The sequence below is a fragment of the Leptopilina heterotoma genome, unplaced genomic scaffold (assembly GCF_015476425.1).
Source record: "Leptopilina heterotoma isolate Lh14 unplaced genomic scaffold, ASM1547642v1 Lhet_270, whole genome shotgun sequence".
In the NCBI taxonomy this organism is placed as follows: Eukaryota; Metazoa; Arthropoda; class Insecta; order Hymenoptera; family Figitidae; genus Leptopilina; species Leptopilina heterotoma.
The window spans coordinates 1360210-1373466 of record NW_025110979.1 but is presented as its reverse complement, the minus strand read 5'-3'; the positions used below and the strand labels follow the sequence as shown (position 1 = coordinate 1373466).

General features: G+C 23.1%; 1 protein-coding gene and 1 non-coding gene across 2 annotated transcripts; one reads left to right on the top strand and one right to left on the bottom strand.

Moving 5' to 3' along the window:
- Window positions 1-4562: 4562 nt before the first annotated feature.
- LOC122503847 (GA-binding protein subunit beta-2-like) lies at window positions 4563-12444 on the bottom strand. The gene is made up of 8 exons (XM_043614593.1): window positions 12103-12444; window positions 11567-11679; window positions 11185-11349; window positions 10701-10898; window positions 7697-8015; window positions 7185-7442; window positions 5259-5530; window positions 4563-5153 (listed from the first exon to the last, which is right to left on the bottom strand). The coding sequence occupies exons 2-8, from the start codon at window positions 11624-11626 to the stop codon at window positions 4887-4889; spliced, it is 1539 nt and encodes a 512-aa protein (XP_043470528.1). The 5' UTR covers window positions 11627-11679; window positions 12103-12444; the 3' UTR covers window positions 4563-4886.
- A 347-nt stretch (window positions 12445-12791) lies between these two features.
- LOC122503865 lies at window positions 12792-12911 on the top strand. Its single transcript, XR_006301783.1, has one exon. It is a non-coding gene; the product is annotated as a 5S ribosomal RNA (ribosomal RNA).
- The last annotated feature ends 346 nt before the right edge of the window (window positions 12912-13257 follow it).

Below are 13257 nucleotides of genomic sequence, written 5' to 3'. Positions count from 1 at the left end.
GTCACTTAATATTCACTAATTAAAAGTGAATATTCAGTCACTTAATATTCACTTATTAAATATATAAAATTACTTATGTAAATTGCAAAGTGAAAATTTACTTATTAAAATTAAATATTCACTCACTCAATATTCACTTATTGTATAGTAAAACTTTACTAATTACACACTAAAAAAAAAGTTTTACTTTTAGCCTGTTTTCGAGGCTGAATTTAAGGTGTAAACGGAGTCAGCCCCATTAAACAAGGACAGACTTATGTGAAATACATGGGCTGAATTTAAGGTGTAAACGGAGTCAGACTTTTTTTTTCTTGTGTAAAAGTGAATTTTCGCTTAATTAATATTCACTTCTTGAAAATAAATATTCATTTTATAATATTCACTACTTGAAAGTGAATATTTTGTTATTAAAAATGAATATTCACTTAGAATAAGTGAATTTTCACTTTACATATACGAATATTTAGATTCCAAGAAGTGAACAATTAAAAATGAATATTCACATTCAGTTAAGTGAATGTTCATTTTTGAAAAAAATAATGTTCACTTACTATAAGTCAAGACATTGACTAATTAAATGTGTAAAATTATTTATGTAAATCGTAATGTGCACTTATTAAAAGTGACTATTCACTTTTAATGAATTCTCATTTGGAAGTGAATATTCATTTACGGTTAATATTCACTCATTGAAAGTAAATATTCACTTATTAAATGTGTAAAATTATTTATGGAAATTGTACAGTGAAAATTCACTAATTAAAAGTGAATATTCACTTTAAATAAGTGAAATAAAAAAAATTATTAAAATGAATTATTGTAAAGTAAAAATTTACTTATTAAGAGTGAATATTCACTCACTTAATATACACTTATTAAATGTATAAAATTATTTATGCAAAGTAAAAATCCCCTAATTAAAAGTGAATCTTCTCTTAATTAATATTCACTCCTTGAAAATAAATATTCATTTTATAATATTCACCACTTGAAAGTGAATATTCTCTTATTAAAAAATCAATATTCACTTTGAATAACTAAATTTTCACTTTACATATACGAATATTTAGTTTCCAAAAAGTGAATATTTATTCATTGAAAATGAATAATCACATTCAATAAGTGAATGTAAATTTTTGAAAAAAATGTCCACTCAGTATACATTGACTAATTGAATGTGTAAAATTTACTTTATGTAAATCGTAAACTAAAGATTCACTTATTAAAGGTGAATATTCAATTTTTTTAAGTGAATATTCACTTCCAAGTGAAAATTTACTTATTAAAATTGAATATACACCTTTAATAAGTGAATCTTCACTTTACGATTTAAATAAAGTAAATTATAAGTGAATTTTCATTTGGAAGTGAAAATTCACTTTAAAAAATTGAATATTCACTTTCAAGTGAAAATTTACTTTTAAAAATTGAATATTCACTTTTAATAAGTGAATCTTCACTATACGATTTACATAAAGTAAATTTTAAGTGAATTTTTATTTGGAAGTGAATATTCACTTTTAATAAGTGAATCTTCACTATACGATTTACATAAAGTAAATTTTAAGTGAATTTTTATTTGGAAGTGAAAATTCACTTAAAAAATTGAATATTCACTTTCAAGTGAAAATTCACTTTTAAAAATTGAATATTCACTTTTAATAAGTGAATCTTCACTATACGATTTACATAAAGTAAATTTTAAGTGAATTTTTATTTGGAAGTGAATATTCACTTTTAATAAGTGAATTTTTATTTGCGATTAATGTTCACTCATTGAAAGTGAATATTCACTTATTAATTGTGTAAAGTTATTTATGGAACTTGTACAGAGAAAATTCACTAATTAAAAGTAAATAAATATATTCACTTAATTATAGTATTCATTCCTTGAAAAGTGAATATTCACTTGGTTGTTAATATTCACTCCTTGAACAAGTGAATATTCACTTATTAAAAGTAAATATTCATTTATTAAATATGTAAAATTATTTATGTAAATTATAAAGTGAAAATTCACTTATTAAAGTGAATGTTCACTTATTTCTGAAGTGGAAGAATTTTGAAACATAAATATTTGAATATGCACTTATTCATAGATTTAGAGAGGAATAAGTGAATATTCACTTATTGAAAATAAATATTTACTTCACTTAACATTAAAAAAATATTCGTCTTATTACAATGAGAAGTATAAGTAGAATAAGTAGAATAAGTAGATAAGTTAATAAGTGGAATAAGTGATTATAAGTAGAATAAGTCAATAAGTGGAATAAGTAGATAATAAGTTAATAAGTGGAACAAGTGAGATTAAGGATGATAAGTGAATATAAGTGAAAATTTAGTCTTATTTCCAGTAAATGTTCCTTTCTTATAAACTAAGTTTTAAAACTAAAAAATAAATATAAAAGAAATTTGGTTCAAGTTTCATAAAAATTTGTTTTGAAAGTTTCTTTTTAAAGGCAGTAGAGTATTGGATTTTGTTTCTCGAGTAATGAGAATTTATTGACTGTATATATATAGGGTAGATATTGATAAGCAAAGAAATGAATAAATGAATGAATCCTCAACCACGAGTTTTCCTCCATGTAGAAAAGAGGAGGAGAGAGAGAGAGAGAGAGGGCGAGAACTCAATGAAAATACCTTCGCGATATTCGAATTTAACTTTCAGCAACTGTTGCATCCCCCTGGCTAAAGCCCAACTAATGTAATACAATTAATAACCGGCAATTAACAATATCCATTTTTTTTTTTTTATAAAAACAGGAATTATGGAAAAAAAATTTTATCTCTTTACGAATAGTGTATTTATGGAAATTTTGAAAGAAAAGTTTTATTTTTCTTTCAAAATTTCCTAGAAACTTTTCCGCACGCTTTCCAAACTTTCGATGAAAAGCAGCCGCTTTAGTGACATTTTTTCCTCTCCCTACTAAAAAAAATTCCCCAATTTCACATATGTAAAAAAATATTCTCTCATTTAAATTTTTTTCAAAAATAAAGAAATACAAAAAAATACCCCCCAACCCCCCCGTCATTGGTTATTCAATAATAACACGTTTTCTGCATCAATATGAAGCATGTAAAATATATTTTTTTTTCATTCTTTCTTTTTTTAACAAAAATAATCTCCACGAGAGTGTATCGTACGTAAGATTAAACTTACGACCTTAATACAATATCGTAAAGCACAAAGATGGACACTCTTCTCATGAGTCACTTTTTCAAAATAATATTGAAATTTGTTTTTCTTTTTTTTATATAAGTAATATTTTTTTTACATTCTCTAATTTAAACTTAAATTAGTAACATTTGTAGTATTTTTTCTATACATATATGTATATATAAATACATATATATGTATGTAAAATACCTCACACTTTTTTTTCTATACAAAAGTATTAAACTAAATTATATTCATATTTTTTTTTCTCTTTTAACATTTCTGGAATCCAAGATATCGAGTAAGTTTACGATTATTTATATATATATTTATATATTTATATATTACAATAACGTTCAAGTTTTATGAACAAGTCAGCCGTCAGTCGTTTTATGCTTTAAAATGAAGATATTCTTCTAAAAGAAGTTGTGTAGAAAATTTGCAAAAAAAAAACAAAAAAACAAAAAATTCTAATTGTATTTAGAAAAATTAGAAATTTTGTACAAAGTTTAAGTATAATTTTAAGTTAGAAATTTCAATGTTGTATTTTTTAAATAGTATTTTAATTAAATTCATTTAGATTTAAATATTTTTTAAAATAAATATTTTGTTTTTTTAATTTTTATATATGCGAAGTTACAATTTTAATGAAAATTTTACTATTAAATGAAATTCAATATTCGAATTAAAAATTTGAAATTGAATTAAAATTTCCAAAAACTAAAACTTTCATTTTCAATATTTTTCTAAATTTAAATTCATTTTGAATTAAATGTTTTTTAAAAAAATTTTAATTGTTTTTTTTATTTTTTTTTAATTTCTACAATATAATTACAATTTTAATAAGAATTTTCTATTAAATAAAATTCAAAATTTTAATTACAAATTTTTATTTTTATTAAAAATTTACCAAAGACTAAAATTTTGAATTTTAATATTTTTCTCAATTTAAATTCATTTAGATTTATTAAATATATTTTTTAAAAATTTTAACTTATTTTCTTTATGTGGAATATTTGAATTAAAATTCTAATCAGAACTTTCTATTAAATAAATTTAAAAATTTTATTTTGAATTAAAATTTCTCTAAAAATTAAAATTGAAAATTTTAATATTTTTCTAAATTTAAATTCATTTAGATTTAAATATTTTTCTAAAAAAAAATCTAATTTTGAATTTTAAAAAATTGTTATAAAAAATAAATTTTTCAATTTAATATGAAAGAAAATAAATATTTTTCAAATTGTAATTATATAAAAATGAAAATATCCACGACATATAAATTATAAAGAGGAATTTTTGCAAATGTTTTTTAATTTTAATTCGAAAAATTAGTATTTTTGCAAAAAAAATTAAATAGCAAAAATAAAATATAACACGTAAGTTGTGTACAGAGTTTACAAAAAAAAATTTTCAATTTCAATTAGAAAAATTAAAATTAAATTTCCAATATTAGTTTTTAAAAATTATTTTACAAAGAAATGGAGAGTAATTTTAATTTTTCTAATAATTCCCAAAGAAAATGAAGATGTAAAAGCGAAATTTAAAAATCTTTTTTTTTTAAACAAGAAAAATTGTTTTTTTTTCCTACTTTTCGCGTTCACTTCTTCATTGAATAAAGAAAACTGAGTAGAAAAAAATTTCCATTTTTCAGAGGAGAGAAATTATTTTTCATAATCAGAATTCTTGGAAAAAATAATTGAAAATAAATAATCTTGATAAAAATTCACTGATTCGTTTTTTGAGCTGTAAAATTTTTTATCTGCTGCTTATACACTTCGGCTTCCTCGACTTTTTTCTGAAATCGCTTTTTGTACACTGCTATTTCCCTTCTTGCTTCCGCTAATTGTCTGCTGAGCTCGGCAACATCGGTTATTGGTTCGGAATTATCCTCCGAAAAATTATTATCATCTTCTACCTCTTCTATTTCGTCTTCTAATTGTAATATCACTGGTTCTGGCACTTTTATTGGTGATGCTGCTTTTGTTTTTTGCTATTTTGTCAAAAAAAAAAAAAAAAAAAAAAAAAAAAATGAAGAGAAAAGGATAATTTTATTAGTAAGAAAATTTTGTAGTGAAAAATATTTTTTAATATTTACCTTGGGGGTTGTATTTTTCGGCGGCGTGAGCGTCGGAACGGTCGTTGAATTCGTAACTGGATTAATAAAAACCTTTCCCGATTTTGACTCAATGGCGTTCCTTTTCAAAATATTTGGCGCTCGTGCAGTTATTCCGGATTGATTGTGGGCTAAAAATTGATCAGTCCGAATGGCAATTAATTTCTTTGACGATCCCTTTTTCGCACCGAATTGTAATCGTTTTATGCTCAGTGGCGGCGATCTTGTTAAGTTTAATGCCAATTTTCCCGCTTCTGTAAAAAGAAAAAATTATTTTTCCCTATTTTTTGGTTTTTAGCTCGAAATTCTTCACCACGAGCAGCAAAAATGTTTAATTTCTTGTTCAAGAAGCAAAAATCATTTATTTGTCAATTCTTTTTCGATCAGCCAAAATTATTTATTTGCCTCTTCAAACAGAATTATTTACTTGTAATTTCTTTTTCGAAGAGCAAAGCTTATTTGAATCAGGTCTCGGATTGACTTTAATGAATCAAAAAAGTCGCTTTAGTCGATTACAAATAGAAAAAAATGTCGAAAAAGTCGTTTATTTAATTCAGTGTTGTCAGAAAAGAATTTATTTTGAATTTCTCTGATTTTTCACTGATTTCTAAATTCAATTAATTAAAACTTCAATAATTTTGCTAAATAAATATTTATAAATCCTTCTTATTTCTTTTTCATGGGAAATAAATTTAAAAAAATTCCAACTTCTAAAATTAAATAATTTCTAATAATCACAACTATAACCCTTCCAAAATTCAATTATTTTCTACAACTTTTAACTAAACTAAAATTTATTAAAAAATAATTGAAATTTGGTAAAATCCTTAAAAAATAATTGAAATTTGACCAAATTTTTAAAAAAATAATTGAAATTTGGTAAAAACCTTAAAAAATAATTAAAATTTGGTAAAATCTTTGAAAAATAATTGAAATTTGATAAAATTTATTAAAAAATAATTGAAATTTGGTAAAATCCTTAAAGAATAATTGAAATTTGATCAAACTTTTTAAAAAATAATTGAAATTTGATAAAATTTATTAAAAAATAATTGAAATTTGGTAAAATCCTTCAAAAATAATTGAAATTTCATCAAATTTTTTTAAAAATTATATTGAAATTTGGTAAAATCTTTGAAAAATAATTGAAATTTGATAAATTTGTTAAAATCTTGAAAAATAATTGAGTTTTTAAAAAATATAAAAAAATAATCAAATATTTGAAGAATTTTAATTAAAAATTTTGAACATGATTTTTTTCCAAAATATATTAGAAATAATTCTAAAATGAAAAAATTCTGAGAATTAGTTTATTCAAAAATATTTTTATATTATTTTTATAACCTAATTTTCATTAATTTTCATTTTTATTAAATTTACACATTGAAGATTTTTCATTAAAATGTTTGAGAATTCAATTATTTCCAAAATTTTCAATTAAAATTCCTTTAAAATTATTTTTTTTTCAAAAATTGATGAAAAAATGATTTCTTTTCAATTAAATTTTACAAAATTTCAATTATTCAAAATCTTTTTAATTATATATTTCAAAAATTTAATTAGAAAAATTATTTAAAAATGACTTTTTAAATATTTGTCTATTATACTTTTCACACTAATAAAAATCGAAATAAGTTGCATTTTATACTAAAAAATATGGTACTTTGTCGCAAAATTTGGAAGAAAAGTCGGAAAAGTCGCAGTATTCAAAAATAGTCGAAAAAAAGTCAAAATAGTCATAATATCAGAGGCCTGTTGATTTTAACATCTGATTCGAGCAAAACAAAAATTATTTATTTGCAATTTTAAACAGAAATTAATTAAAGAAAAAAAGAAAAGTTACAAATAAATAATTTTCGTAATAATTCGAAATATTATTGTATTTAAAGAAAATTAAATTTAATTTACCAGTTAGAACGACAGTTTGTCCGCTTTCCATTGCATTTTCGACAATTGTATCATTGTCCATCATCATTGCAAGTCCGTGCGCTTGTAACAATCTTAAAGGTTGATCAATTTCCACGCTCTCCAGATCTTTGTGCTTTTTACTATTTCCCGGTGATGAATTATTATTCATATTCGTAATACTGCCCAGGTCAAATTCCTGATCCTCATCGCTCGCTGATGAAATTGGTACTTGACGGAAAATTACCCTCTCCTTCTTGGCTGAAAATTTTTTTTTTTATTAGCAAGAAAGCTTAAATTTAAATAAAATAAAATAAATCTCCACTGAGATTTATTCAGGCTATGCAAATAAAAAAATGTAAATTAGAGGAATTGAATGAAATGCAAGTCGAGGCCAGCATTCTTTTTAATCGACATTTTTTTGCGCCATAAAGTCGATCCGAGGATCGAAAAAAAAAAAAAGAAAAAAATATCTGAGGCCTGGCAAATGGTTTTTTCCTCGTTTTGCGACTCACCAGAATTTGGTTTACGTTTAGGTACAGCGTCTGGTAATTGAAATTTGACTTGATGATCCTTTTGCCTCTCGCTTTCCAGATCGACTAAATTTTGTGTAGCAACTTCCAATTCAACAGCACACGATTGCCCATGAAATGTACTGACTCTCTCCTGTTGTAAAAGATCCACCAAATCCAATCTATCCTTCTCCAGGGCAATACTAATTGGCGTTTTATTAAATTTACTGTTTGCGTTCGTATCAGCCCCATTGTCCAATAACACGTGAATTACTTCTAAATTCTGTTTCTCTACCGCCCAATGCAGTGGAGTCATTTTTAGCTGAAACAATCATAATGTTTATTCATTTTATTAATTTCATTTAGGAAAAATAGTTTTCTTTCAAAGAAGAGAGATTCTTTTAGAAAAAATAGTTTTCTTTCAGGGAAAAGAGTTTCTTTAAAAAAAATAGTTTTCTTTCATGGAAAAGAGTTTCTTTAAAAAAAAAATAGTTTTCTTTCATGGAAAAGAGTTTCTTTAGAAAAAATAATTTTCTTTTAGAGAAAATATATTTCTCTCTTCAACTGTTTACCAATTTATCAATTTTTGTCCTTTTGGTATTTTTATTCAATTTTTGAGCCAATTTTTCAAAAATTTCCGTTTTTCACCGATCCACAAAATTTTAACGTTCAAATGAATGAAATATTTCTTATCTAATAAATATTTACAGAAATTACTGACTGCAATAAAAATTAGGAACTCAAATTTTACATTTAGTAATTCAATTACTATTTCCTAGATTTTTTTAACTAAAATTCTTCATTTAATCAATTATTTTAAATAATTTTTAAAAAAGTTCTTTGACAATTTTCAAGTCCATTTGTTTACAATTCCTTTTTACTAGTTACGAAATTTCGATTATTCTATGTCGGAAATTCTTCAATTTATGTTAGAAAATCAAAGACTTCAAATAATTTTTAAAAAATTCAATAAAACCTTTTCAAAAAAAAATTATTTCTACAGAATTATTAGTTAAAAGTGTGAAAAATTCAGATTTTCAAAGATTTTAATTTGAAACCTTTTGAAAATTCAATTATTTCTAAAAATTCACGCTAAAATGATTTTAAAATTCAATTATTATCTAAAATTAAAACTGAAATTCATTTTTAAATCGATATTTATTAGAAAATTCTACGAGAATTCAATTATTTAAAGACGAAAATAAATAATTTATTGAAAAGTTGATTGTTTCTTAAAATTGAATTTTTTTTTACGAATTTTAATAAAATTTTCCAGAATAATTACATTTTTCGTGAAATTCGATTGCAATATTAAAAATAATTATGAAATTCTGCTATGAATTTTATTATTTATAAAAATAATTTAATTTTTAAAACTAATTTTATTATTCTTCAAAATAATTAAATCCTTGTAGTATTGTTGTATTTTTTTAAATAATTAAATCCTTGTAGTATTGTTGTATTTTTTTAAAAATAATTAAATTCTTTTGGAAAATTTTTTTTTAATGATTAAATTTTTTTGGAAAATTTTTTTTTAATATTTGAATTCGTTTGGGAAATTTTATTTTAATACTAGACATTGAAAACAATTGAATTGAGGAAAATTTTTGAAAATAATTGAAATTTTTCCAAGATTTTGTTATTTATATACAGATAATTGAAATTTTGATGAGAATTTAAAAAAAAAATTTTGAACATAATTGAATTTCTGCGAAGAATTTTATTTACTCTTTAAAATAATTGAATTTAAAAAATTCAATTATTTGTAAAAATTCATGGTATAATGATTTTAAAATTCAATTATTATCTAAAATTTTAACTGAAATTCAATTTTAAATGAATTTTAATTAGAAATTCTACTAGAATTCAATTATTTAAATATGTACAAAAAGAAATAATTTATTGAGTAATTAAATGTTTTTTGTAGATTGAATTCTTTTGACGAATTTTAATAATATTTTTCAGAATAATTACATTTTTCGAGGAATTCGATTAAAATTGTATTTTAAACATAATTGAAATTCTTCATTGAATTTTATTATTTATGAAAAGAATTAAATATTTGCGTTGAATTTTATCTAGATTTTTTTTAAATAATTGAATTATTTCCTAAAATTTTATAAAAATAGTAGATATTGAAAATAATTGAATTGAGGAAACTTGAAATTTTGCCATAAATTTTATTAAAATTTTTGAAAATAATTGAATTTCGGAGAAGAATTTCATTATTTATAAAGATAAGTGAAGTTTTGACCGGAATTTAAAAAACTTTTTGAACATAATTGAATTTTAGCGAAGAATTTTATCACTTTTGAAAATAATTGGATTTTTTCAAAAGTCTATGTTCTTTAAAATTTCTAATTAAATTCATTCAAAATTGATATTTTATAAAATTACAAATTGAAACCTCTTGAAGTTCATCTATTCATGAAAATTGTAAAAAAAAATGTAAATTCAATTAATTTTGAAATATTTAAGTAAAAATATTCATTAAATTATTTTGAATAATAATTTTATGATAGATCTTCAAGAATTAAGTTATTTAAAGAGAAATTATTGTCAGAAATAGAAAAAATTGAAGGCTTTGTTTTAGAATTCGTAATAATTTTATAGTTTATGTGACAAAAAAAAAAAAAATTTAATTAAATTAATTAATTTTCATTCAAAATTCAACAAACAAAATCAAAATTCAGAATTTTTTTTTAATTTTAGAAATTTAATTTTTTTTCTAGTATTTTTCAATAAAAATCCCCGACTTTTCTCTGATTTTCCTAATCTTTGGCAACTCAGATCAAATATTTACATAAATTACTGACTGCAACAAAAATTAGAAACCTAAATTTTACATTTAGTAACTTTTTCATTAATTGTTTTGATAGTGACACAAAATTAGTTGTAATATAAATTTAATTTTAAGAAGAAATGAATAAATTTCGTTCGTCTGAATATTCGGAACTTTAGAATCACGTTTTTTTTAAAATTAATTCAGTAATTTTTTTTCAATTACCATATCGCGACTATCGACGTCTGCTCCATATTTAAGGAGTAATTGTGCCATTTGATGATGTCCCTCATAAGCAGCCAAATGTAAAGGTGTACGATCAACTTTAGTTCGTGCATCTCTCGATATTCCAGCTCTAAGCAAAACCTCAGCAGTTTCCGTATGATTTTTCTGAGCTGCCAAATGCAATGCACTCGTTCCCAACTGAAAATAAATATTCCTTTCAATAAAAAGAGAATAAAAATAATAACAAATAATTACAAATAATAAATAAATAACGAATAAAATACTAATTTCGTACTTTACTTTTACTTTTGACACTTTACTATCAAAATTGTTTCAAAATGTTTCATTTACGTTCTTGATTTTCATTCCCAGTGGTTATTTAAAAATATTTTAATTAAAAATTCAGTATTTTGAAAAATAGATTTTTCGAATTTCTCTGGTGGATTATTTTTACTTTTTAGTATTAAAGAACATTTTTTTTTACCCCGTCTGTTGTGAACGGTGCCCCTCGACACATGAGATCTCTAACCAAATCTGTAGCTCCATTTCTTGCACACTCGAGAAGTTGTTTTCCCAATTCAACTATGGACAAGGCATCCTGTGATCGATTTCGCTGTATAATATCACAGGACAAAATATAATTCTCCTCCTGAAAAAAAGAAAAACAATTAAATTCGAGGAAAAAAAAACAAACGCCAGGAGAAAAAAACAACAATAAAACGACAAACATACATTTTACACAAACAATAAATATTTATACACAACAATAAACAGACAAAAAGAATCGAAAAGAACATGAAATTTAATTTAGACATTTAAATAAATAAATAAATAAATAAATTTTTACTAAAAAAAAATTTACTCACTGGAATGAATGTTTCAGCTTCAAATCCATCGATGACGTTTGTACAAATCTCCGCTTGCATTTTCTTTTACTTCTCCAAAAAAAAAAAATTATCAACCTATTTTCCGATGCACTCTAAAAAGAAAATATTTATAAAAATACTTTACATATCTCAATTTAATAAATATTTCCAAATTTAAAAATTCAGAAAACATTTTCAGCTCGGCCTTGAATGACAAAAATTTGTTATAGAGAAAACAGAAAAAAAAAGATGGAATTGAAGTCGAGACGAAATTATTGAATATTAATTTCAATCTTGAATTGATTCTTATTTTATAATTGTGTTTTTTAAGAAATTAATTTTTCGAAATTTCCTTCTGTACAGGATGTTTTTATTTTTGTCATATAAAAGACAAGAGTTGAACTTCCTGTTCCTGTTCGATTGAACGGAAGTCCCTTGCCATAGGCCATGCGCTTCTAGTTCACATCAAAACCATATACACATACACACTAAAAATCGTGTCGACATTGTTTCATTTGTTCTTTTCTTTTACTTACAAGGTATGCATTATTTCTCCATTAAACAACAAAATACGATGGATTTTCAATGGAAATTATTAATGAAAATATGTTGGATGGGGAAAATTTACGGCAACCAGAGTTCAACTTGATTTTAACAGAGAGACACGACACAACACTTTGAGAAAAAAAATGGCGTCCCTATTGGCGCCATCATTCACGCGCATTCTCAATCAAATTTTCATTTTATAACCAACATTTTTTTTACTTAGAGGCAGGTTCTTTCAAATTATTCATTAATGTACAAAATAAATAATGTATTTTTAATCGTTTTTTCACGAAGTGTGGAAAATTTTAAAGGTGAATGGAATTTTTTTTTTTATTGTTGACAATTGCGAACGATTGCAGCGTCACGTTACGGTGAATGGGGAGAAAGTGAATTCTGTTGAATCTCGTTTTCTATTGGTCGAGGGAAAATTGTCCATATTTCAAGTTATTTAAAGAAATAGTTGTTTTAAACCTTTTAAACAAAATAGAAATAGATATTAGGGTAAATAAATTGACAAATAAATTAGAAATTATTGAATAAATAATAAAGTAATTAAGTAATTAAAATTTTTTAAAATTAGAAAATGGATTGAGAAATAATGTCGATTTTTCTCTGGAGTGGGGAGTAGGCTTTTGTCGCTCACGAAGCATTTTGTCGACTCGGGAAATAAATACTTTCAGCCAACGCTCATTTCACTTTGTAGTACACTGGTTCTCGTCCGATCACCAAAGTTAAGCAAATTTGAGCGCGGTTAGTACTTGGATGGGTGACCGCTTGGGAATACCGCGTAGTGTTGGCTTCCTCTTTTTTTTTATTATTACTAATATTTTAAATATTTTTTTACGGAGTTATTAAAATTTTTTATAATTTATTAAAATTTTTTAAAGCCAAAAAATTTTTAGAAATAAGATGTTTTTGGTTAATAATCGAAAATTAATATACAATTTTTATTTTAATAAATGTTATTAAATTATTAAATTTATTTTAATAATAAATAATTTTTTAATAATCCTTAACATTATAACTATTAATATTAATACACTCAGAGAAAAAGTTTATTTCACTTAACCAAACTATTTAATTAACCTATTTTATTTGTTACGATAAAACAATTTCGTTGATTTAAATAAAAATTTATTAAAATT

Bases quoted from the DNA above. Each gene is read 5' to 3' on its own strand.
- LOC122503847 (XM_043614593.1), bottom strand. From the start codon at position 11,626: ATGCAAGCGGAGATTTGTACAAACGTCATCGATGGATTTGAAGCTGAA. The intron at 8,016-10,700 runs GTAATTGAAAAA...TGATTGTTTCAG, and splicing joins ACGTCGATAGTCGCGATATG to CTAAAAATGACTCCACTGCA. The intron at 5,531-7,184 runs GTAAATTAAATT...TTCTTTTTACAG, and splicing joins ACAAACTGTCGTTCTAACTG to AAGCGGGAAAATTGGCATTA.